The sequence below is a fragment of the Panthera tigris genome, chromosome B1, assembly GCF_018350195.1.
Source record: "Panthera tigris isolate Pti1 chromosome B1, P.tigris_Pti1_mat1.1, whole genome shotgun sequence".
NCBI lineage: Eukaryota > Metazoa > Chordata > Mammalia > Carnivora > Felidae > Panthera > Panthera tigris.
The window spans coordinates 131,746,714-131,773,129 of record NC_056663.1 but is presented as its reverse complement, the minus strand read 5'-3'; the positions used below and the strand labels follow the sequence as shown (position 1 = coordinate 131,773,129).

The 26,416-nt window shown below is 38.6% G+C and overlaps 1 protein-coding gene across 5 annotated transcripts; it reads right to left on the bottom strand.

The window, feature by feature from the left end:
- Positions 1 to 399: 399 nt before the first annotated feature.
- PPM1K (protein phosphatase, Mg2+/Mn2+ dependent 1K) lies at positions 400 to 26,144 on the bottom strand. Of its 5 annotated transcripts, none has more exons than XM_042984206.1 (8): positions 25,937 to 26,144; positions 19,149 to 19,667; positions 17,939 to 18,039; positions 10,064 to 10,229; positions 9,768 to 9,912; positions 7,443 to 7,577; positions 4,018 to 4,194; positions 400 to 3,670 (listed from the first exon to the last, which is right to left on the bottom strand). In XM_042984206.1, exons 2-7 carry the CDS (start codon positions 19,586 to 19,588, stop codon positions 4,063 to 4,065), a joined length of 1,119 nt encoding a protein of 372 aa, XP_042840140.1. In that variant the 5' UTR covers positions 19,589 to 19,667; positions 25,937 to 26,144; the 3' UTR covers positions 400 to 3,670; positions 4,018 to 4,062. The 5 variants fall into 5 exon arrangements, 4 of the variants coding, with proteins under 4 accessions (XP_042840140.1, XP_007074754.1, XP_042840142.1 ...); XR_006216870.1 differs by having other exon boundaries at positions 3,634 to 3,670; positions 3,912 to 4,194; XM_007074692.3 differs by having other exon boundaries at positions 400 to 4,194.
- Between the last annotated feature and the right edge of the window lie 272 nt (positions 26,145 to 26,416).

Here is a 26,416-nt window from a genome sequence, read left to right as displayed (position 1 = left end):
AAGAAAAAAGAAAATTGCTTATGTTAAATGCATAATGCTGAGGTCTGCAGTATCACTGCCAAACACCTATTTCTATTTTTTTAATACAAAGAAATGATACAGTGAAATATACCACATGCAAAATATTAAAAAATGATCATGACCATTTTCCTCTGATGTACCAACAAATATTTTGGAAGAAGGAACTAAAAAAGCCATATTTTGTTTCAGATCAAATAAAAAAGATTTGAACAGATAAATGTATATATATACTTTTTTCAAAGATTCTTCAAGTTAATTTTGCAAACATCCTCATTTTGTCTACTAAATTTCCAACCATTCATTGACTCTTGTATATCAGTGTCACAGGAGCACATAATAAATATTGGAACGTCTGGATTCCAAATAAACACACTTGGATTTTAAAAAGGGCTTAATGGATATACTTTATTAAAATGGTGTTTTGAACACTGAGATATATGATTTAAGTCTGCTCACAATTACTCTAATACATACATTTAAAAGAATGGTCAAAGCAGCAATCCTATCAACTCACTGGGAAAAGTACAAAGTACACCCAAGCAGCACTTTGGTTAAATTATAAAACAATGTACACAAGAGCACTTCAGCAGAAATTAAATTAATTCAGAACACATTAAGCTGCTAAATTTTGTACTGGCATCCAGTGGTAGAACCATGGTAGAATTCCATGGTTTCACAGCCCGGAACACTCAGTTGACCATCACTGGACCATTTCAACCATCTAACAACCAGTGGGAGCTGCCAGAGTCAGTCAGTCTCATTCCAGATGCCAAAAGCAACAGGCAGGTCATCACATTTGGCTTCTAAAGACATAACATTTTATTTCTGCTGAGGTCATCAAGATAAGTGAATCTCATGAATACAATAAAATGTAATCCAACCAAAATTTTATGTCGCTTTCCACAGACAAGGGTATGTGAACAATTGAAATGCTAAATTCAAACCCATGTTTGTATTTAACTGTTTGATGCTAAACTTTAACCATTCCTTCCCCTCACCCTGCCTTGGCTCATTTTCTTACTATCATATTACCATGAAATAAATCCTTGTCCTTTCTTAGAAAGGAAACTAAATGTCCTTTCTGATATTGAGGAGTTCACATAGGCCTAATCATTCTCTGCCAGGATTCTTAGACAAAAAAGAATCAAATTCCACTTTGAAAACATAATTTCTATTTAGATTATGTGCTAATAATTCTTCATTGCAAGTAATTTTTTTTTTTATTTTGGAACTTGAGAAAAGTTCACATCGTAGAGTATAGAGATTCTAAACTGATCCCTTCAAAACTAATTTTTTTCAGAAAAAAATGCATAAGACTTTGAAGCACTTCAGAAACACAAAAATCTACAACAAATGAACAGTTGATAGAGAGCAGGACTGCATTTACTTGTGAATATACAAGGTACTTAAGAACTTATACTTGTGAAAAATCACAATGATTTTAAGCATATTTTGCCAAATAAATGTTGGCAAATAGTTTGGCAACACATTTTATAAAGATGATTTATGTACTACACATAAATGAAAGGCAAACATAAATTACAATGGATTTAAATTTAATTACATTAATATAATCTGCATTATACCTATACCCACATGTTAATAACCACATAGCAAATTCACAGTTATAACTAAAAGACTATAGTTAGAACAGTTCTTTTTTTTCACTACTGTTTGCATAATTCCTTGTAATAGGCCTAGAAGCTGAAAACATGTAAGCTTATTATCTTTTGTGGATTATAATAATCTACAAATGATACTTTAACATTGTGGCTTGAAAAACAAACACCAATATGTTTTTATGCTTAAGCAAAGTTGACTGATTTCTGCTTTTTGGGTAAAGCAGAGCAAAGCCCACCCCAGACCAAGGCCAACACAGCCCTACAAATTTCTCTTTGTAAACCTGGCAATCCACCTCAGTGAATCAGTGACTTCTGAGCTTGACAACATCACTCCCACTCTCAGTTTTTAAAGTAAAAGAGAGGAATAGTAATGTGAAGAATTCAAATCAGAAATGAAACCTACATTTTCAGAATGTCATTTTGTGCTTTAGAGTTTTCGTCTGCTTGTTACTTTGTAAGTTCTCCATACTCCTAAATGACGCTTCTACATTTAGGTTCCGGGACCTAACTCAGCAAGAACAAGAAAGTCTTCCAGCTTTCTTAGCCTACTTTTGGTTCCTCACTTCCCAGACAATGAACAGAAGACTGTTTTCTTTCCTGTAATGTTCTTTACTTTTCACTAAGCTTCCTTGAAAATAAAAAAAAAAAAATTCAAATATTTCTTTGTCACCTTTTTTATCAAAAGAAAATTCCTGATTAATATATGCAGGAAAACTCAAGATTTATTTTCTTCCATTCCCAAAAAGGTGAGAAGATGTGTATATTTATATTGGGCCCTCTTCCTTCTAACAAACCTTTAAATAAAACATAAAGACAGAAAAAAAACTCAACCATGAAAACCCAAAGTGGAAGGAATAGACTATATCAATTTGACCTTCTTGGTTTCTTTTTTTTGTTGTTGGTTTCTACAACAAAACTCCACGCCATTCTTAACACTCAGCATTTTTCTCACATCCTATTATTTTATTTGCACATTACCTAGAGCAATGTAGCTTCAACATGCTAGTCTGCTTCTGTGTTTTCTGCATAATTTACCTGCCATAAAATGTCTCTGCCATTTTCAATCTATTTCTTCACCTGCCAATAACCATTTGTTCTCCACTATAAAGCTGTCCTCCGTCTGTCAAGAGCCCTTGCGATAAACATATTAATAATTTAAATCTCACTGGTGAAGGAGCTATGCAGGATTGTTCCCTTTAATTCTCTATTACTCCAAAATTTACATATGTACATACCCCCACACATATAACAAACTTACATGGTCTGCAAAATAAACTGCAGATATAATTTCAAACACGCATGTAGAGATTCACATTTTAACAGCAAACTTACATGCAGATATAAAGTAGAGTTTTACATTCCTAAATTACATTAGCAAGCTGAAATATAGAATGCTTTAACGTTTTAGATTTATTCTTTGCTTTGAATCTTAGAAAGAAGCAAAAAGGAGACATAAGCCTCACACTATCTCTCTCATATTATCAGACAATGTGGTATTATTTTTACTGACAAATTATCCAACTTGCTTATTCTATACAAAAGGTGATATAAACATACTACATATAAAACACAAAACACAGAGTTAAAGATAACAAATGGAAACTTCATACAAAATACTGGATACCATCAGTATTTAAGTTTGTATGGCTTTGACCAAAAGATTCGGCCTGTGCATACTCTTCTGATACAAAGAAGTAGTCTATGTATCTATATAACATTCTTAGCTACAGAAAAAGAGGCAATGAAGGGGGTTGGGGGGGAAGGGGGAAGACTAAGTGACACAGCTGACATTCATAACTGCACTGTTGTAAATATGCATACAATTTAGCAGCGCCATATTATCTGAATTAATGTCTTTTGCATTGTGAAATTTACCAGCAAGTGGTCCAGAATACAAAATATAGTCACACAGAACTCTGTTTTCACACTTACTCCTTGGTAGAACTATTGAAAATAAACACTTGCAGCTAACACATTGCAGAGCCGTCAAAATATCTACTAGTTTTGAAGAACTTGAAGGCAAGAATCTGTTCAAATGAAGAAAGAACAGAAATGATCAGACGAAACTCGTAGCTGCCTAAGAGTTCTAAAAATTAGAAATTTAACATTCAGCAAGTGCGTCAGAACCACTTTTCATTTGCTCACTCAACTTAAAGATTCACCACAGTTGAATTACACATATATTTATACTGAGTACATACAGTTGAACATAAATATGAGTTATTAATGAAAAACTACTATGTAAATGGTTACTTAGTTTACACTGACTTGTGTACTGATCTAGTGAGTCACAGAGGCATCCTGCCTGGCACAGCTGACTTGTTTGATCTAGTAAGTTTCTTGACATACTCAGTGAAAAACCGTCTTGACATACTCAGTGAAAAACCGTTTCCCAGAAATTCAAAGTCCCAGCAAGCAGTCACGCCCATCGTCCACTGGAGGCAAAGCTTCTGCTGAATGAGAAGTTGATTTTAGAGCTTTTGTATTTCCCCCAGGCACCAAAAGGCACTACTACTGCAGTACTGTTATCTTCAGTACCAAACTGTATTGCCTGCAAGGTTTGGCAGGAAGGAAGAGAAAAACACAGGAAATCAGAGTCTGTACAAAGAGAAATAATTGTTCCTCTAGAAGGCTATAAATTCATTCAAAATACAGTTACTGGGGCGCCTGGTGGCTCAGTTGGTTACGCATCTGACTTTGGCTCAGGTCATGCTCTCACAGTTCGTGAGTTCAAGCCCTGCATCAGGCTCCATGCTGTCAGTGCAAAGCCTGCTTTGGATCTCTTTACCCCTCCCCTGCTGTTTCTCTCTCTCTGTTAAATTTTTTAAAAATACGGTTACTGGGGCGCCTGGGTGGCTTGGTCGGTTAAGCATCCGACTTCGGCTCAGGTCATGATCTCACGGTCCGTGAGTTCGAGCCCCGCGTCAGGCTCTGTGCTGACCGCTCAGAGCCTGCAGCCTGTTTCAGATTCTGTGTCTCCCTCTCTCTCTGCCCCTCCTCTGTTCATGCTCTGTCTCTCTCTGTCTCAAAAATAAATAAACGTTAAAAAATAAAATAAAATAAATTAAAAAAAATAAAAATGCGGTTACTAACCCAGATACTTCACAATGGTTTGTGATTCATTCAACATGTATCAAGGTCCACACAGTTTATTGGATTGCACATAGAATAACAGATGATCCCCCCCAAACAACCATATTAACTATATCCCACTGTAGCAATTTTAGCAACAGAAATACCAAAAGGACTAAGGTACAAGATATACAGCTCTTGAAGAAAAATATAAAACATTTAGCACAAAGACTAATACAAGGTAAGAATTCAGTGTTAGCTTTTACCTGGCAATTCTGCTTCTAGGAATTTAGCCTAAAAATTAATACCCCAAGGAAATGGATGTGTATAAGATATAATGACAATAAAGTTTATTATGCTCCCTACAAAATGGAAAAGTGGCATAAACTAAATTTTCCTACAGTAGGAGAATTATAAATCAATTTTAGGGACTAATTCAAACAGGAAATGACATAGTCATTGTAAGAAGTGCTTGGGATTATATTCAACAGCAAATGTATTTTAAAAGAATTCACAGCCTGAGGCCAAAACTGTGAAGGAAAGGGTTGATTAAAAATATCTGATATAAAAAGCATCAAAATATAAAAAAGTATTACAAACAAATTGAAAGACAAAAAATATATATACTTAACATATAGGAGGTTTTTAGAATAACCATGAAAAAGACAGACATGTCTATAAAAGAATGGAAAACAGCTATCCACAGACAAGAAATACAATGGCTAACAAACCTGTGCAAATGGTTAGTTTCACTAACAAAGAAAAAAGATGCAAACCAAAAACATTAAAATTTGATTTATTTTTACCTATCAAATTGGCAAAAAACTATGACAAGAATTTGGAGAAACAAACTTTATAAACATGCTAGAGAAAAGTGTAAATTGGAATATCATTTCTGGAGGGCAATTTGGCAAGCTTAGTAAAAGTTTTAGATGGAGCGCCGGGGTGGCTCGGTCGGTTAAGCATCCGATTCTTGATTTCGATTCAGGTCATGATCTCACGGTTTGTGGGTTCGAGCCCCAAGTCAGGCTCTGCACTGCTGTGGAGTCTGCTTGGGGTTCTTTTTCTCCCCGTCTCCATCTTTCCCTGCCCCTCTCCCTCTCAAAACAAATAAATAAACTTAAAAAAAAAAAGCGTTAGAATACATTGTATTCTTTTTGCCTAGCAATTTTAAGAACTTCACCTGAGAAAATAATACATGAAGGAAGCAGATATGCACAGAGATACAATAAGGTTTATACGGTGCTCCCCCTCCCCCCATAAGATGGAAAAGTGAACATACACTAAATTTGCTGATTAGGGGAACTAGTAAATGAATTATGGCACACAAATATAGTGGAATACCACGGAGTCATTAAACTATCACTACCTATGTGAATGAGAACACATGTATCTCAAAACAGGTAGGTGAAATTAGGAGAGAAGTGATCATCCATGGAATTGGGCCCATTTCTTTAATCTCATGAACACACATAGTAACCAAGAGAATAATTCATGCTCACCCGTCTATTTTCATGCAAATAAAAGTAAGGTATTTTTAAGTAAGGTTTCATGTCTTAATTACAAATATTAGCACATAAAAGTTTGGGCTAAATATGCCTTCCTGGTTGCAAATGTAAGAATTGGGAAATGTAAAAAATAGCTGTTAAATTAAAGCATATCTCTAATGATTAAGCAATGGCTATAACTTAAAAGAGCTATTGATCCAAACAGAATATTAAACAGCACATGGAAATTTTGCATTTTCTTCATTGGGTATTACTGGATATTCCCAGTTTTAGCTCTAACTGACACACTAACACATAACCTATCCATATACCTTTTTAAATTTCTGTTGTTGTTTTTTTTTTCACACACCCATTTTTAAAAACCAGAAGGGGCACCTGGGTGGCTCAGTCGGTTAAGCCTCCGACTTCGGCTCAGGTCATGATCTCGCGGTCCGTGAGTTCGAGCCCCGCGTCAGGCTCTGTGCTGACAGCTCAGAGCCTGGAGCCTGTTTCGGATTCTGTGTCTCCCTCTCTCTCAGACCCTCCCCCGTTCATGCTCTGTCTCTCTCTGTCTCAAAAATAAATAAACGTTAAAAAAAATTAAAAAAAAAACAAAAAAAAAAAAACAGAAGTTGCCTATGCTATAGTGTTCTTATACTGGATATTTATTTGGAACAGTTTAGTTTGGTCCAGTGGTTGAATTCAGAAGCTTAACTGGCTGGGTTTGAAGCCCAGTTCCACAACTTGATGGTTTTGTGATCTTGAATAAGTTACTTAACTTTTCAGCTTCTGTGTCTCAGTTTTCCTCATCTGTGATAAGGGATAATACTAGCTCTAGCCTCAGAAGGTTACTGTGAAGATTGCATGAGTTAAATATGTATGAACAGAAGAGTGTCTGACACATACTGATATTACTATTAACTATTATTATAATTTACTGCTGCTATTACTATCTTTTCCAGATGTGTACAAATCCAAAAAATAAACACAGCACATTCCTTGGCATACTAGTTTTACTTAACTATTTGGGAGAATTGTAAAAAAAAATTTAATTGGAAATATTATGGAGTCAAGTGTAACATTCATTGTAATACTCAGGCTAAAACACGAAATTTCAAAGAAATCTCAAGCCTGTGGCAGCCCCTCCAGGCTGTACCAAGACCTGCATCTGGGTTGTTCTCTCCTCCTCTCCCCCACCACCCACAATTAGGATTTTCTAGCAGAAGTTTTGCTGTGTCACCTGTTCAATCACTGCATGGGCTGCTTCGTTGGGATCATGGCACTGACTGACAAAGTCACAAATCTCTTGACTGTTCACCATGAAGTTAATTCCATCTGTAGTGAGGACCAGGAAGCTGTCATCAGCGTGATGGAGCTGCAATCAGAACCAAATGCATAGACTCAGTCTTTGAATAATCTTCAAAATCCACAAAATTTTTTTTGTTTGCTGAGTGGTCATCTGTGTTTAAAAGCTTCACATTGAAGGGGCGCCTGGATGGCTCAGCTGGTTAAGCATCCGCCTCTTGGTTTGGGTGCAGGTCATGATCTCACGCCTGGGGGGCCGTTCAAGCCCCGCATCGCGCTCTGCGCCAACAGCGCAGAGTCTGCTTGGGACTCTCTGTCTCCCTCTCTCTCTGTCCCTCCCTTGCTCACGCGCTCTTTCTCTGTCCAAAAAATAAACATTTTTTAAAAAAAGCTTCACAGTGAAAATGGAAGGCCTATAATTTGGATGAAATTAGCAACATTTAGCATCAACCACCAGGGACAAACCTAACGTTTACTTAGCATCACCACAAAGGAAGCTAGATAGCCAAATGATGGGAGACAGCACATTGTAATGGTTGGGAGCACTATCTCTGGAGCCAGGCTCCCTGGATTTGAAATCTGCCTCTACTTTTTGGCCGGGCAAACACAGGTAAATTCACCTATGCTCTAGAGTTGTTTTCTCTGTAAAATGGGGTGGGGTAGCTATCCTGAACAGAGCCTGGCACAGAGTAAACCCTATGTAAGTATCTGTTTGACAAAATGAATACAAGTGAACTAACTAGAAGACAAGGAATCATTCAATTAACAATCATTCGCTGCCATTATTGGGAGCCTACACTATACTGTGCTAGGTACTAGCACATGCAGAGAGGGAAGTGTCAGCTCACAACTGGGTGTGTGTTAGGGGAAGTGTAGTGTAATGGAGGCACTGATTAGTAGCATACAAAAGATGTCAGAGAAACAGAGGTGGGGCGATTGTTTCATTTGGTGGAAAAGGGAAGTGAGGGACACATTCCAAGTGGTGGTGACTGGATGATCACGTGTAGGGGAGGAAGGGCAGTAGAGCCATTCTACCAGGTGAATTCCAGTGCAGAGTGAAGCAAAACCAAACCTCACTTCATCGTACAGTAGGCCAGTATCTTATTTTATTTGAAAAGTTCATCTATCCTTTCATAAACTCCTTTTATTTTTTAAATTTTTTTTTTAATGTTTATTTATTTTTGAGACAGAGAGAGACAGAGCATGAACAGGGGAGGGTCAGAGAGAGGGAGACACAGAATCTGAAATGGGCTCCAGGCTCTGAGCTGTCAGCACAGAGCCCCACGCGGGGCTCGAACTCACAGACCGTGAGATCATGACCTGAGCCGACGTCGGATGCTTAATCGACTGAGCCACCCAGGCGCCCCCATAAACTCCTTTTAAAAGCCATGTTGGAGGGGGGGGTGGTGCCTGGTGGCTCAGTTGGTTAAGCCTCCGACTTCGGCTCAGGTCATGATCTGGCGGTTCGTGAGATCGGGCCCCACATTGGGTTCTGTGCTGACAGCATGACAATCCTGCTTCAGATTCTGTGTCTCTGTCTCTCTGCCCCTCCCCTGCTCATGCTCTGTCTCTCTCTCTCTCTCTCTCAAAAATAAATAAACATTGGGGCGCCTGGGTGGCTCAGTCAGTTAAGCGTCTGACTTCGGTTCAGGTCATGATCTCACGGTCCGTGGGTTCGAGCCCTGCGTCAGGCTCTATGCTGACAGCTCAGAGCCTGGAGCCTGTTTCAGATTCTGTGTCTCCCTCTTTCTCTGACCCTCCCCTGTTCATGCTCTCTCTCTGTCTCAAAAATAAATAAATGTTAAAAATAAATAAATTAAATAAATAAATAAATAAATAACATTAAAACAATTAAAAATAAATAAGTTAATTAAAATAAATTAAAATAAAACAAAAGTCATGTTGGTCAGGGGGCACCTGGTGGCTCAGTTGATTAAGTGTCTGACTCTTGATTTCAGCTCAGGTCACGATCTCATGGTTTGTGAGATGGAGCCCTAGCTGGGGCTCTGAGCTGACAGCACTGAGCCTGCTTGGGATTCTTTCTCTCCCTCTCTCTCTGCCCCTCCTCCCCACACACACTTGCTCTCTCGCTCTCTCTCTCAAAATAAATGAATAAGTTAAAAAAAAAAAAAAAGTCATGTGGCTTCAATTAACAGCCACATGACTGTGGCTTTCTTTCTTTCTAAGAAAGCCTGTAGCTGGGAACAATCCTGCATCCATTCTTTGCATACGTATCAAATGTTTGCAGGTTCTTCGTTACCTTGACCCTCTTTGTTTCTGGTTCTGCTATCACACCACTGGTTTTAAGATCCAAATCTCCAAGACTCCTTGTCATTGCAAGTCTGCCATTCACATGAGGCTGTCCCAAACTATTCCAAGCCACAAAGCCACCACATTTCTTGATCCTGGTCCAAGAAAAAAAAAGGCTATGACATGATACCCCAGGAACGAAGGCATGGTTAAACTTAAGATGAAATCAGTTTAAAATTCGAGGTTACATTTCTATCTTGAAATATACAAACACGATCTTCACAGAATGATCAGTGGAGATGGTACCTTTCTTTTTCATCTTTTCTTTCTGGAGTATGGTCAATGGTCAGCTTCATGGATTTTCCTTTTCTACACAAAATAGCCCTGCTGTCCCCAACACTGGCTACAACCAGCTCAATACCATCTCTTAACAGGGCTACCGTTGCAGTAGTCCCAGAGGTCAGAAGGGTTGCTGCAAACAGTATTAAAAAGAGGGTAAGTCAGTGACAGTCAAATGATTGGATATGGAATTTTTATTACAAAATAGAACACAGGCATGTTAAACTAACACTGAAATGTATCATTCTAACTTAACTAGAGGTATGCAAATAAAATGCAAATGAACTATGTAAGTAAGAGCATGCAGAGAAAGAAGTATTTAATTCAGTAACAAGGCTCCATGCAAACAGAAAAAGTTGCTAACCTAATTTGGTAAAAAGTGCATCACTGTCTCCAAATGGCCTCTATATAAACTAAAACTGACTTGAACATATAATAATTATGACAGCCTGTGTCTACGTCAGCTGTCAGGATTAAAAGTATTTTAATGAGACTGGTTAATACAGCAGGATGAGTTTTAGGTATGAGCCCATTCAGGCAAGCTGACTTTTCTATAATCTATGCACTCAGAAGATTTTCTCTTCCATTTCTTACTCCTATCCCATGAAAGTATTACCGGTTAATAAGCTAAGCAAGAATGCCAAGGGCATACCATCTGCTCTTAAAGTGCTGTCTTTTATATTCTTTCCTTTTACAATGGTTCTAATATTATAAATGTTCACCAAAAAATCCTAAAACAGTTAAAGGTTCACATTCTTTTCTACTTATCTTTGTCCTTCCCACACATGAAACAAAGTTACAGCCATCATTATATTAGGAAAGTATGGGAGGGTGGAGAATGAAGTTCATTCTAGCTTCCCATATGCTTCCTTGGAGTTCATGTTTAATTTTCCCTGACTAAAATCAAAATTAAATGTTACTTGGCCTGAGGTCGTCATTGTTTCCTTCATCCAGTCCAAACTGCATTTTTGCATCTTTCTTTGATTTATTCGAACAGTGTCTGCCCTACTTTCTTTATCATTTGTTACAAATTTTGAAGGTGCATTGAGCCTTGCCAAAAGTGAGAATAAGGGAAAAGTGAAATTAAGGGCTAAAAAGTAAAGCAAACTGGAATAAACTGAAAAAGACAACTTATTTAAAGCAGGTATTATCTTCAATAACATGGTTAATTCTTTAAAGCATCTACATAAAATACTCAGGTGATCATCCAAAGATGTCTTCTACAAAAGTAGGTTTAGGAAAAATGAAGTGCTACTGATTTGACTGAATAAGGCTCAATCTTACCAATTTTTTTTTTCAAAAAGACAATTTAAAAAATTTCATCAGTAATGCATTTTGGAAGGATATATATACTTATATACATATATATTTATTCCAATTGGTATATTAAAATGCCTGCTTTAATCAGAGAAGTAAAATGGAAAAAACATTAATAAACCCTACTTAATCTTTTATATCCATGCTCAATCTACTTTCTCGAGAAATAGCATTTACAGTTGCACTATCTTCCCATTTATCTTTTGATTTTGGAACTGTTGTGCAAGGTAATATCTCTGCAATGCTAAAACATATTACATATTTGTCACCGTATAATGTAAATGTCTTAGCATAAGTATCAGTGATGTTTACATTATAAAAGTTAACTTTTGAGTTTCCCAAAACATTATGTGATGGAATCTTCACAGTTTCACTACTGTGATTTTTTTCCAATGATGGGAAGAGCCAGGAAGAGAACACAGGCATTTACTTAGATGCTACCTGTCCAGGGAACTTAGTATTCCTCTCCTTTGTCTAAATGGTCAGCAGCAGCTGTTTTAAAAAGTGGTTTTTAATTAGTTACATCAAAAGAGTTAAAATTTCATAAATAAAAACTTCCAAGTTTAGCTGTTTAGGATTCTATTGTAATTCATGGCTCTGCCCCCTAGGAATTTAAAAGAGCTTGATTTTAAGGGCACCTGGGTGGCTCAGTTGATTGAGCATGCTCAGGTCACGATCTCACAGCTCGTGAGTTCGAGCCCTACATCGGGCTGTCTGCTGTCCGCACGGAGCCACCTTCAGATCCTCTGTCCCCCTCTCTTTCCGTCCCTCCACTGCTCTCTCTCTCTCTCTCTCTCTCTCACACACACACAAATAAAAGACCTTGAGTTTTTACCATCCCATCTTTACAGTTCCAAAATCCCAGATTTATGGGAAAGTTTTCAAAACTGACTGTTGATTCTGGCTTGCTAAGCATCTAAGAAGTAAATATTAAATAAGCATTTATTTCATTTAACATTTAACATGGAAGTAAAAAGTCTCACTTTTGCCCTAACAACAGAACTATGAAACTAAGACATCTGTCAATAAGGTCTTAACACTCACTGGACATTTCCTACTGCAAGTCATCTCAACTAATGGGACAGAGAGGATGTGGGAACCTTCCAGTAGTCCAGGCTAGGAACCGCTGGACTCCTTCACCTGGGACAAAATTAAGCAGATCTCTCTTTCCACTGAAGCCCAGCATATAGTGTCCACGGGCTCCAGGTCTAGAGCTGCTGACCGGGCACAGTTCTCTGCCACAAATAACACGCACAGAGGCAAATAGGAAATTCACCCAGGAATTGTGCTCAAACATTACAAACCTGCAACACAGGGGAGGACAGAGAAAGAGCTGCAAAATAAGGGCAAGGGTTTTTATTTTGGTAGAAATTTCACTAGCAAATTATATAATATTCCAGGAGATGCCAAATCAGCGATTCCAAGACTCAGTTTGCCTAAATTGATGGTATTTTGTAGTTGAGTCTATTTTTTCATCAGAGTAAAACTTCTCAGTTTTACAGCTTCCCAAGGCAGGAAAAACTATATACAAACACATGTATGCAAAACACATATGTTGTATAACACAGTCACACATCTATATACTGATTTTCTCTCTCTCTCTCTCTCTCTCTCACACACACACACACGTGCACACATGCACACACACACACACTTCAACAGTCCTGAAAAGTAAATCAGTACCTTTACTGAGTTGAAAAAAAAAAAAAAAAAAAAAAAAAAACCTGTCAATTTGTTTTGTGCTAATATCAGAACGGTCCCAATAACTAACAGGAAAATTCATGGGAATAGCAGTGAATAATTTGTATCTGACAATTTAGAGAGGATGTGAACTACAGTATACCACCAAATTAACTGGGATTTAAATTTGTATCAGGAAGGAATCAAAGCACCTCCTATACCAAGATACAAGAAGTACCATATTTGTTAATGAGGCTTGATGCATTGTTTTGGAATAGAATGATTAATTAAAATTCATTGTTTAAATATAGGCTAGTGAGGCTCTTGAGTGCTAATGCATGTTTATAAGTTTATGAATTCATAAAATGGGTATTTCTGCAGCTCTCTCTTTTCCCCGGTGTTGCAGGTCGACATATCAAAAGAAAAATGATCAAGATTTTGAATGGCAACATAAGAGTAAAAGCTGTACTTTTCAAAGTATAACCCCCCTGGCAATTACTGTTTACTGTGTAAACAATTATCTGTATAAACCAATACACTTTCAATATTTATTAAACATGGGTGTTCTGGACATGTATGACTCACGAACACCAAAATCAAAGTAATGAGCTGAAGCAGTAACAGCACAGTAAGTATCTCTTCCACATTGTCCCTATTGTTTTTCCTTTTGGCTGCCCTCAGTGTGAGAAGGGTAGTCAAAAAACCACCTTTCTAACACCGGTTATTTTGTAGAGATCAGATAATGTGAAGAGCATGGAAGTTTCCAGTGGAACTCATGATGCTATCACCAACATCTCACACTCTGAAATCAGAGCAAGACTTCTCTTTCTGATTCATTTGTCTCTTGGGGAGCTTTGCGGCTTTCAAACCTTATGCAATCTAGAAACCCTTGGAAGAGTTTATAGGACATACAATATATAATCTTAGTTTTCTACCATCCCATTTGTTTTAAGTGATAGTTTGTTCATAAACAGTAGAGTAATGGGATGTCATTTGAATTTACTGCCTGGTTTCATTAATTGTAATAATATATATAACTGGCATGAATTATAAAACATTTAAAGACGATGATGAAATTAGCTTCATAAATAAGGGTGATTTCAAAATGTGTCAACAACAAATCAATAAAAAGAGCCAGCAATTTTGTAAGGTCAAGATTCTTGCAGTTTCTTCATAGGTGGCACTCTGATTTTATTCTCCTCAAACCACCCCACTTTAAACTGAAATAGTAACTATTTTTTTTTAATTTTTTTTAATGTTTATTATTTTTGAGATAGAGACAGAGACCAAGGAGGGAAGGGGCAGAGAGAGAGGGAGACACAGAATCAGAAGCAGGCTCCAGGTTCTGAGCTGTCAGCACAGAACCGGATGCGGGGCTCGAACTCACAGACTGCGAGATCATGACCTGAGCCGTAGTCAGCCACCCAACCGACTGAGCCACCCAGACGCCCCGAAATAGTAACTATTTTAAATGCTAATGGGATAACTGGAAGCACTTTATGCAGATGTGACAGCTTTGGACCAAAGTCTTGAAAAGAGAAAAATGTTTTACGTTCACTTTCTTTTACTACCCCTCAAGAACGGTAATATAGTACAATTGAGGGGTACATCTCCCATTTATACCCCCAAATTCCACCATTAGTGATTCATTCCTAGGTTTTAACCTATTTTCAGGCTCCCCCTACTTAAAATTCAAATCCACACAGGAGTGATAATTCATTAAAACATATATATTATATTAATAATTTGGTTAAATCGGCTCCAGGATAATCAAAGAATAAATTATAATAACTTTGGTGAGTGGGGTGCCTGAATGGCTCAGTTGCTTAAGCATCTGACTTGAGCTCAGGTCACGATCTCGTGGTTGGTGACTTCAAGACCTGCATTGGGCTCTGTGCTGACAGGTCAGAGACTGGAGCCTGCTTGTGATTCTCTATCTCCCTCTCTCTCTGCCCCTTCCCCTCACACTCTGTCTTTGTCAAAAAAAGAAAAAAAAAAAAAAAAAAGAATAAACATTAAAAAATACTTTAAAATATAACTTTGGTGAGAAAGAGCAAGCATGAAGATCAGTTCAGTCCAAATAATCATTGAGTGCCTTCCAGATTCTGTACAGGGTGTTTGTTGAGCACTGGAGATTCAAAATGAGTAAGCCATGGTCCCTACCTTTAAGCTGCTCACAGGAAGGGCTCAAGGACAGGAAATGGGACTGATGCTGATAGAAAAGGTAAAAGCAACTGGAGGGGGCAAACTGCACTTACTTCACCATTTTATTTAACTAGCCCTGGGTCCTAATATAACTTTGCTAAAAGGAATATTATCCACTCTTTTAATACTGGTACCGCTTCAGTTCTTACTAAAAACCAAAACTAAAGTGTTTTAAAGTTAAAGAATAACTTTGAAATCTGAAACGAGGTATGTTCTTTTAATACACAAATTGAAAAGTTAAACAACTTACAGCGTTCTGTCTTTCAGTGGTTTTAACATATTTGATAAAACGGGCCCCAAATATCAAAAGGCAATTTTTAGCAAGGTTGAAAGCCTTGACAACTTACTACGAATAAATCTCAAAGTTGTTTTCAAAATACTTATTTAAACACACACACACACACACACACACACACACACACACCAAGTGATCTATAGGAATACATATAAAACGAGATTTAAGAACAGCAATGTCACAGTAGACCCCTTTCTTTTAGCAGCACACTAGGTATCATTCTGTTGTGCCCCATTATACTTGCAAACAAATAAATGGCTATTAAACAAAAGTAAATTTTAAAATATCTTATGAAAGGTCTGAGATCATTAACTCAAAGCATAGGATGGATGAACTCAGTTAAATAAATACAGTTAAAATTCTTATTCAAAATTAATTATATTTTTATGATTAATTTCTTTGCACAACTGTTTATGAGTAAGGCACCTTTAGAAAGTTTCTTTTAAGGTAGGCAAGTTAAACAAATTCTTTCCCTAAGTACAAAATGCTCTTTAATTATATTTATTATTTAATAAATGAGAGGGCTCCTCTCATCTTTTGCGCCGAATCTATCAGTTTTAAGCATCTTTGTCAATTAGATCCTTTATAGAAGGGCTGACTGCACCCATAAAGGGTTAATGTTTTGACTGTGGGCCACATTCCCATGATAAACTTGTCTGCCTCTGAAAACCTTGCCCAGCAGGCTACCTGTTTTACAGAACAGCCAGGATACCCACTTGGACTACAGCCAGCAAACATTGTGGTATGAGATACAGCCAACCTGGTAATGGATGAAACAAAGGCACACCAATATTCAGAGTTATAAAGATAAAACTATAACTGTTTTACTGTTCTCTTACACGTTGTTATCCGTCAGGGACAAGAGCTAAATCTTCTACCTAAAATGTACCTTCTCTCAACCTCTCTTTTCAAAAGTAAGGAGCCAGCTGGAAGGGAAAAAGTCCAAAGGCATGAAGAGAAAATGGGCCAAGTCAATCTATCAATGAGAAAATAAATCCCTGAACAAAGAGAGTGCAATCTAATGCTTTTCCAAGAAGTACGATGATGGTAAGGTTCTCAAAAAAGGGCAGGAAAAATCTCGTAAGATGGCAAATAGAGCCATCCTAGTCATCTTCTGTACGCTTTATCAATAAACATGCCCATGAGAGAGGCCACTGTGGGTGCCAGGAAAATCCCAGCCCTCACTCTGCAACTGGCCTTATCTGCAATTTGAGGAGAATTTCCATCCCTATGCTCTCTCACTGAAAATTGTGAAATGTTATTCTGTGATGCTTTGACTTCCTTTAAATAAAAAGATGAACCAAACACTGATTAATATTGCATGATTCACTTTCAAATCAGTTATGAGCTCTGTATGTGTACATTTACATGATCACTGCAGAAGTTTTCAAGATTATCTTCATGAGCAAAAGATTTTAGGGCCAGCTAACTAGAAAACACTAGCTACATTTTTCTGAATGCTTTTGATAAATTTAGTCAAAATCAGAAACATTTTACTTTCCAAATTTAAGGATAGCACACAAACTTTTAAATTGAGCTGACATGCCCTTGTGTTTAACAAATAAAAACAAAAATATCACTATTTACCACAAAGCTGCAAGAGCAGGCTTTTTCAGAAGTGGGAGAGGGGCACCTGGGTGGCTCAGTTAGCTAAGCATCTGACTTTGGCTCAGGTCATAGTCTTGCAGTTCGTGAGTTCGAGCCCTGTGTCCAGCTTTGTGCTGACAGCTCAGAACCTGAAGCCTGCTTCAGATTCTGTGTCTCCTCTCTCTCTGCCCCTCCCTGCTCATGTTCTGTTTCTCTCTCTCTCTCAAAAAATGAATAAGCATTAAAATAAAAAAGTGGGAGAACACAGATCTTTCTTCTAATTAAAGAAAGTAGTGCATATTAGCCATTGTCTTTTCTTATTTAGGACCAGTTAGTAATTTTTTCTTATCTTCTACCTGGCTAAACAAGACTACCCAATAGTGTATTTCAGTACTTGCTCATCAGATTCATCTAAAAAAACAAAAACAGTAAACCTTCTCATAGTATGGACCTTTTATCCATAAAAAGAGCAAATTTAAAAAATCTTAAATCTCTTTAAAATTTAAATTCAATATCAGAACCATTTTAGAGCTTCAATTTTTGAAAATGTGTCCAATATACTTGATTTAAAAGTGAGGTGCTAACATTACCTTGGATTCCAAACAGCATTTAAATTTATCACTTATATAAAATCACTTTCAACATAAGCATCCTTACAAATAAATTTACATTAAAATTCCCACCCCTAAAGGGCTTAAGTTGTTTCCTCTGTACTAGACATTCCCCAGGCCCCTACAGAATGTGATTGTTTTACTTACCATCAGCAGACAGGTGGGCATGCCTTGCAAAGGCTTTATCTATTTCTAGAAAAGCCAAGGTCAACACAGTTTCCAAGTTCTTCTCCTTAGGAAGCAAATCCCTTGGTGCGGAGAAAAAAAGAGTCCCAAAGAATCATTTTTTAATAAGTTTCTCTTCTTCCTCTAGCTAGCTGGCTAGCTATTATTCCATATAAGGGACCTTCATGGTTCACCTTTCAGATGGACTCTTAAAATCCACAGATTAACAAATCAAATTAGGAAATAACTAAGCACAGACATAAGCCTTTAAGAACGGTAAAATATAAGTCCAAGTCTTAATCCTTAAAAGATTAATCTAATCCTCTCTATCTACAACCCTGAGAGGTCAAGAGTTCTTTCATATTAAATTAAGCCACGGAGTTCAACATACAAATAAATCAACTGAAGAGCAGCATGAATAACTAAACACAGAAAGACAAGAAATAGTCACATGTTCCCCCCCTTTTAATTCAAGCAGTAGTGTGATCCCCTAAAATACATTAATAATAACTGCAATAAATAAACTATTTAAAGACCTCCAAAACAGCCTCGTTAAATGCATTTTCCTCATACTAATGCCAATCATTTAAAGCTATTCTTAACAAATATTCAAAGCTATTCATACCATTTGCAAGAATAATTACCATTTATTGAAGTACTATATGCCATGCACTGGTAGGAGTTAAGTGCTTCTCATGGCACATGAGATCATGTACTTTATGCTAACTCACTTGAAATGATCACAAATCAAGGGCTGTTGATTCTGGTCAACGGCCTCACCAGAGGAGTTGTTAAAACATACATTGCCTAGGGGCACCTGGGGGGCTCAGTCAGTTAAGCATCCGACTTCAGCTCAGGTCATGATCTCAGGGTCCATGAGTTCAAGTCCCCCATTGGGCTCTCTGCTGTCAGTGTGGAGGCTGCCTCTGATCCCCTGTCCCCCTCTCTTTGGGCCTCTCTCTCTCTCAAAAATAAATAAACTTTAAAAAAAGAAACATACACTGCCGAAATGGTAATAGCCATCAACCATCAGTAATAAGTGGCATGCTTAAGCTACTGTTTGTTCTTAAAACAACACAATGGAACCACTCAACTAACTAGGTTAACAGTGAATGCTTCAGCCAAAAGCTTAAAGTTTAAACATGAAGTACTAAGCAAACTGCAAAGTGAAGAATTGAGTCACTGTACGTACATGATGCATTTCTCCATGTGGGTGTGACAGAAATCAGCGGCGGCAGGTCCTCCGTGTCCATCGTACACGGCAAAGTACAGGACCTCATCGGTCAGCTGAGCGCTGTCAAACCGGTCTTCGTTCTCTTTCCGCCTGCCAATATGCGAGGCGCAGCCTACATTTTCCAAGCTGATTTTGGGAATCGGCTTGCCATACTTAATGCTGGGCGGCAGCAGAATCGGCTCATCAATGCGGTTATCCCAGATCCCAAAATTGTCCCAGGTGGCTGGACGCCCACTGCCATCTGGGTCAAACCGCGAACACCTAGGCTCTGAAGTGGAGCTGTGGCACGTGGGCGTCACCCGCCGGTCGTCCTGCAGAAGGCGGGAGCTCAGCAGCACTCTCCTCCTCACGTGGTTCCCGCCACTTCTGACCAAAGTAATTAAGGCAGCTGTTGACATAACTCAACTCCAGAGGACTCGGGAATGAGGGAAAGGTCGGTAGAACAATAATGGAATGTCTTCAAGAAAAATGATGCGACTGAGGACACAGAGAGAGAGAGAGAGAGAGAGATGCAATAGAGAGACAGAGACTCCATCAGTAACTTCATATATAACTGATACATCATTGGATATTACCAACATGTAAGGCCATAAAGAATATGGCACCTAACAGCTTGCTCCTAAGAATAGCAGATCGAAAACGAACTGATTTGCCTACCCCTTTCATAGTGTTTAAATTCTATTAAAATGTGCCAATGTATATATATCATATAGAACGCGTTTCTCAAACTTTAACCCACAGTCACCTGGGGAACTTGTTCAAATGCAGGTTCTGGGGGTGCCTGGGTGGCTCAGTCGGTTACCAGTCCGACTCTTGACTTTGGCTCCGGCCCTGATCTCACCTTTTTGGGTGTTTGAGCCCCACATAGGGCTCTGTACTGACCGCATGGAGCCTGCTCGGGATTCTCTCTTTCTCCCTCTCTCTCTCTGCCCCTCCCTCACTTGTGCACAGCTGCACACAAATATATAAACTTTAAAAAAATAAATAAAATGCAGATTCTGATTTAGTCTGTCCAGGGCGGAGCCTGAGATGATGCATTTCAAGACACTAAACTTTTGACCCAGCAGGCCCATACTTTGAGTAGCAACAATATAGAACATGGTGTGAGTGAATAGTCTTCCTTCATTAACTCCATTGCTCTGAAGAAAAGGTAGGGGCAAATGTCAACAACAACAAAGTCTCTTAAGGGGGAAAGAAATAAGAAAAGTAACTGGTTAATAGAATAGTTATGACAGCTCTGTACTCAGAGTGCCCAAGTTTTAACAAAGACACAATTTAGGATCTAAATTCCATTTTCTTTGAAGATTTGTCAACTTACTAAATTTCACATACTTTATTACTATGGTTAATGTAGAATGGTTCATGCAAACACTCCTAGAGGCTCCAGGATAAGCCATTTCTGATGTGTGTGATCGCTGGGACTGAAGGGAACCACATTTGTGACTTAAAAGCAACTGATTTATGCATTTACACTACAGCTGCAGGTTTCCTCTCTACAAGCCCAGCAGCCCAGCCCTTCCAAGTACCGCCTGCTGACTGCTGCAGCAGGAGACAGCACCTGACACTAGACTATGTTTCTTTGAAATTATTACTCTGCACCCCATTTCTGGACTCTGTCCCAAAGTTGAATCCAAAGGCCTCCCCTGGGTGTTGTCAGGGGGAATTCCTACACTCCTGAAGGAAGGGCAGTGTTTCTGGCAGTTTTCCATACAAATAAGGTCCTAAGTAAGAATTCAACTCCACAGTACTTTGTTCTGTTCCTTTATGTATTAGAAACCAACTTGAAAAGATTTTATAATGCTGGTGCAGGGTATACAGGTATTATATTATTCTCAGTTGTATGTTTGAATTCTTTCACAATAAAAAATGAACTTGAAAAACTATATCTCAGCAAAAGCACAAACAAAAACACACACACAAAGCCCAATTTGAGTGAACCCATAAGTAAATGCATTAGAGATTTCAAACAATCATTTTCAAATACATTTTTGGAAATCAGTCTAGCTCTGTATCAGAACAGCCATTACTCCTTTCATTAAATAAAACAGTAGAAGGAAAGGATCAGTTTCCAAAAAGCACCCTTGATATCTAGGGCCCAGTGAACAATAGATGAGCCCTGCCTCCACAGAATTTACAATAAAAATGGCCTCCCAAAGAATTAATGTATCGTGAAAGACTTAGGAGACCATTCCTTCTTGGCCTTTTAGTTAATATCTTTTAGTATAAAAGACCAAAACTCACTTTTTTATGACAATATTAGGGGTGGAATAGACATAGTATCTCTGGTTATTAAGTATCAAAGAGAAACAACACATTATATTACCCAAAAAAAAAAGTGTTTATAAAGATAATGACTTGTGAAGAAATTTCAGGCTGTATTACAATCTACACTAGAGAACTAAGTACTGATTATTGATAGAGATAATTCACAGAGCAGCTTTATACCATATAGAAAAAAATAAAACTTTTAAAAAATAAACTTTTAAAATAAAAATTTTAATAAAAATTTATTAGAAACCATTCACATTTGAAGAGTGCACCAGAAATTAGTGAAGTACTATTCTTTTTTCTTTCAAACTGAGGTATAACTGACAACACAACATTATATTAGTTCCAGGTGCACAATATAATGAGTCTATTTTGTATAAGCAAAGTACTATTCTTTTGGCTTCAATCTGAAATCATGCATGCCATATTTGGCCTTGGGCTATTTTGTAGTTGTTCACCTACTTTAAACAAGAGTTCTAGATTTAGAAACAAATACTGAATAAATTTTTTTACTTTTCTAGGTTGCTCTTGTCTTTCTTCTCTCTCTCTCTCTCTCTCTCTCTCTCTCTCTCTCTCTCCCTTTCTCCTCCAAAACTCAAAAAATAAAACAGAGCTGCATTTTAGCAGGAAACAAATATCAACTAGAAACACTTAAGAGTGAAGTAAAATGCAAGTTGGGCAGTTTCTTTAAGCCTGCATGGACTAAAGTCAATCATCAACCTGGCCTCCTTCCTCATTTATTCTTTGCACAATCATCTCAGAAAGTAAGCAGAATAGTCATAAGAAAACATTTATTTTATAAGGAATACTATTAGCAGAGATGACATGTGAACCAGATATATAGCTGGTTTACAAAACTAGGTCAGCACCACTTATGCAAGCAGGTGACATTGCATATTTCCAATGCAATAGAACTATATCATTTAATCTCTATATTCCTTGGGAAACAATTCAAAGAAGACCTGTGTTCCCAAGCTAAATAACAACTTTGAATTAAACCAGCACATCAGGAAAAGTTTCCTCCAGAAATTCAAAAAGTAATCAGCCATTAGCTGCCCCCAGTTCTCCAGATGCCCATGGAAATGACTACACCTTGACTAGCAGACAAAAGATGTATAATTTATGATGTGAAAAAAAAAAAAACCCAAAGTCTGCAAAAAAAAAAAAAAAGGCATGAGTGTTCTTCATAACAAAAAGAATGGAGAACTGACAAACACCTAAGAGATATTTTTATTATTTGTCAGCTCAGCAATTATAAATTCGCATGCATTTATCATTCTGCAAACTAAAAAAGTTATTCAGGAATCCTTTATGTCAATCTCTCAGTCAGAAGTCAGGACTAGCTTATATTTTTATAAACCATTTTGACATTCATATTCAAGCTTTGAAAGTAAAAATCATCCAAAAGAGGCAAAGGGCAGAAATAATTCTGCTTGAAAGCCATCTAAAGACAAAAATGTCAGAGCAAAAGTTAAAGAGCACAAGAACACATTACCCACACACCATATTCTACTAGCAAAACTAAAATGTAAAAACTATGCTAAGCAAGAAAATAAAGAACTTGATTGGAATTCTAGTGACAGAACAGGTTATACATATCAGCAACCTGAACTATATTGATAGCCATATACCAAAAGGAAAAAGAAAATGGATAATCTTCCTTCTAGACCAAACTTTGCCATAATTCCTTCTTATTTCCCAATCAAAACAAAAATGCATGACCCACAGATTTACTTTAATCACATAAATTTTTTTAAGAGTGTGAGTATGCACACACACAGAAACCCAATATAGTCTACATATTGTCAATAAAGAAATGCCAAAAACGTTTTCTGTTTTCATCATTTTCACATTGATTTTTGTGACCCAGACTTCTCCATCTTCCTCTTTAATGCTTTAATGGCTTAATCTGATACTTTAAAGTCCTGACATAGGGGGCGACTGGGTGGCTCAATCAGTTAAGCATCCGACTTTGGCTCAGGTCATTATCTCCCAGTTCATGGGTTTGAACCCCACGTTGGGCTCTGTGCTGACAGCTCAGAGCCTGGAGCCTGCTTCAGATTCTGTGTCTTCTTCTCTCACTGCCCCTCCCCTGCTCACACTCTGTCTCTCTCATTGAATAAACATTAAAAAAAAATTTTTTTTTAAGTCCTGACATAGAACTCTTTGCCCAGTGAAAAATGTTGGCACTTGGTTTAACAATTCTCACTAGCAGGAGGGATTCTCAGCAAAGAGGGTTAAGTTGGAAATTTGCCATGAGACCATGAGAGTAGACAGAGATACTGCATGAGCACACTGCTAAAAACCCACACCCTGAGAGTAGGAAATCTCAGGTGAAATGCATCAGGAAGGAAAAAAAAAAAAAAATGCATTTGGTTTGTAGTAAACTTTTGAAGTACATACTTGATTTAAAGATAAAAGGTGGTGAAGAAAAGCCACATATACAGCTATAAAATTGCTATGCCAATTGTACATTTTCATCTCACTCCCATTTTATTATCCCTCAATGGTTTAAACACCTCAGAGCTGTCCAAATTTATTTTTGGAAAAAGAGAGGCATTCACTATCTCTGGCAGGAGGGTGCATTTGGGAGTTTAAACAGTTTAAACAGTTTAAACTGTTGACTGCTGAAAGCAGGTCAAAAGGGCAATTTATGGTTGTAGCTTTAAGCACATGACAAAATTATTCAGGTGTTCTGAGGTTCAGTTTACAGAAAGGTGTTTAGATCTATCCCTCCAGCAAAAATATTTTAGAAAGTATTCATATTTGTCCATTATAAAGCAGCATGCAGGTATCTTTACATCAGTAACTTCCACAAATGAAACACAAGGTAATTTTAGCATTCTCAAAGCCAATATTTCTTTTGTCTACTTTTTTAAAGACAACCACTGCCACCCAATACATTCAAATGGTATGGAAACTTCCAGAAAGTATTTCAGGAAATGTGGACTCCAATACCTTCTTTATCAGTACTCTGCTAGGAGAAAGGAAAAGAAACTGTAATAGTCTACATGAGGGAAACAACAACAACAAAAAACCCCAAAGGATTCCCCTTAGGTTTGATGTGAACGTGTTTGGATGTGTGAATAGAGGAAAGAACGTGGGAGTAGTGAAAAGTATTCAATGTTCTAATTCCATATATCTTTTAAAACATCTTAGTTAATGTGGATACAACTCACAGACCACATTCCAAACCTGTACCTTTACACTTCATTTAAGAATTTTCCTTTATATTCTATACTACGTCAACAGCACCTCTCCTCTCGTCCTTCCTCTTCTTTAAGATTCCAGTCAAGGGAGGTGCCTGTGTTGATCGTCAATAGAAAGTGACTAAGGTTGCAAGAAAAAAAATTAGTACTCACTACTCAAAAATTATAACTGTTTTATTACCCAGTGGTGCATCTGTTCTTCTCCTCTAATACCACGACACCACTACTCTTTTTTCAAGGTCATTATAATTTGTCACTTTAGTCACTCCTGAAACCAACGACAATCTCATTCCTCCTCCGCACTGGAGGAGGATGGGTGCAAAGGGCTGAAGAGGCCTTGCTGCTCATTTTCAGTCTGAAGCTCAGAAAAGCCGGTGGAGCTTTAGAGACTCCAAATTCCCCGTCTATTTTCACCGGAGTCTGGTCTTTGTCGCCTATGAAATCTCTAATCTACAATAAAGCGGCTGCTAAAAAAGACACCACCAGCCACAAGGCCTCTCCTGGCAAAGCAAAACCCACATCCTCAGATCGACAGCAACCAGTTGTCTACATCCTGCTCTATTCTGGTCTCCTGAAACGCTCACCCTTGGACAGTTCAGAATTCTGGGCTCGCCAGTAGCCAGTGTGATACACCTCAGGAAGCACACCCTCCCGCCCGCGCAGCTTTGCAGATGGTTGCGCTCACCCCAGCACCTTCCGCCGCCCGGTCTCCGCCTCCCAATCACCCTCGCCCCGCACAGATCCTGGATGTCTCCACGTCTCCCTCACCCCAGCAGCATGTGCGGCGACGATGCGGGGCTGACCCCTGCAGCATCCTAGAATCCGGGGTTCGAACAGGGTGACTGGGAGCTTAGCTACAGGGAATCGCGAACGCGCAGCCTCCGCCCTTTCCACCATCCAGTCCATGGTCTCTCCTTCCTCCCAACCTTGTCCCACTCCACTCGCTTGGGTGGCGCCTGCAGCTTGCAGTCAAGTTCAAGGCCGAGCGCGGGTTTCTTAGCAGGAAACGCCTGCTGCCCGCCGTGAAGCCCGGGTGGGCCCAGCCGGGACATGCTATTCATGACCTCCAAAGGGAAGAACGTGGTGCACAGAGAACCCAGACACTGCTTGTCAGACTGGGGGATTTAAATCTACATTTCCCCTCCCCTCCCTGACGAACCCTTCGTTTACTCTCCATTCCACGGACCGGGAGCGGTGGGATGTGACCCTGCCCATAAATAATATCATAAACTGTTAGAAATAAATGAAGTGCACTCTCTAGGCTCTTACCTCGCGATGGCAATGTCCCTGGAAATTTTCTAATTAGTTAACGGAGGGCGGGGAAGGGGCTTTCCTGGTAGGAAAATAAGATTGCCTTCCCCGATGTTTCTGATTTCTGGAGCAAGCAGCTAGAACAGCCACTGGCCCTCCTGCTGGAAAATCTCGAGAATTTTTCTCCTGCAGGGAGCCAGATGGAGAGGGGGAAGTCTGTTCTCGCTGACTGACGGCAAGCTCTGGCCAATCCGCGTTCGGAGAGGCGGTTCGCCGGCCACGGCCCTTGATCTCAACCAATCATAGATTCCAACGGGAACGAGCCTCTCCGCAACTACAATTTGGTTTGGCTGACTTTTAGCAGCGCTCGGTTGAGCGACGTCGACTTGGGCCAGTAGGGCTCGCACTGACATCCCGCCCTCCCGAAGGCCTTGACACTCGGGCCAATGAGGGGGCGCCTGGGCGTTGGGTGGGATCCGGCGATGGGTAAGTCCGCCA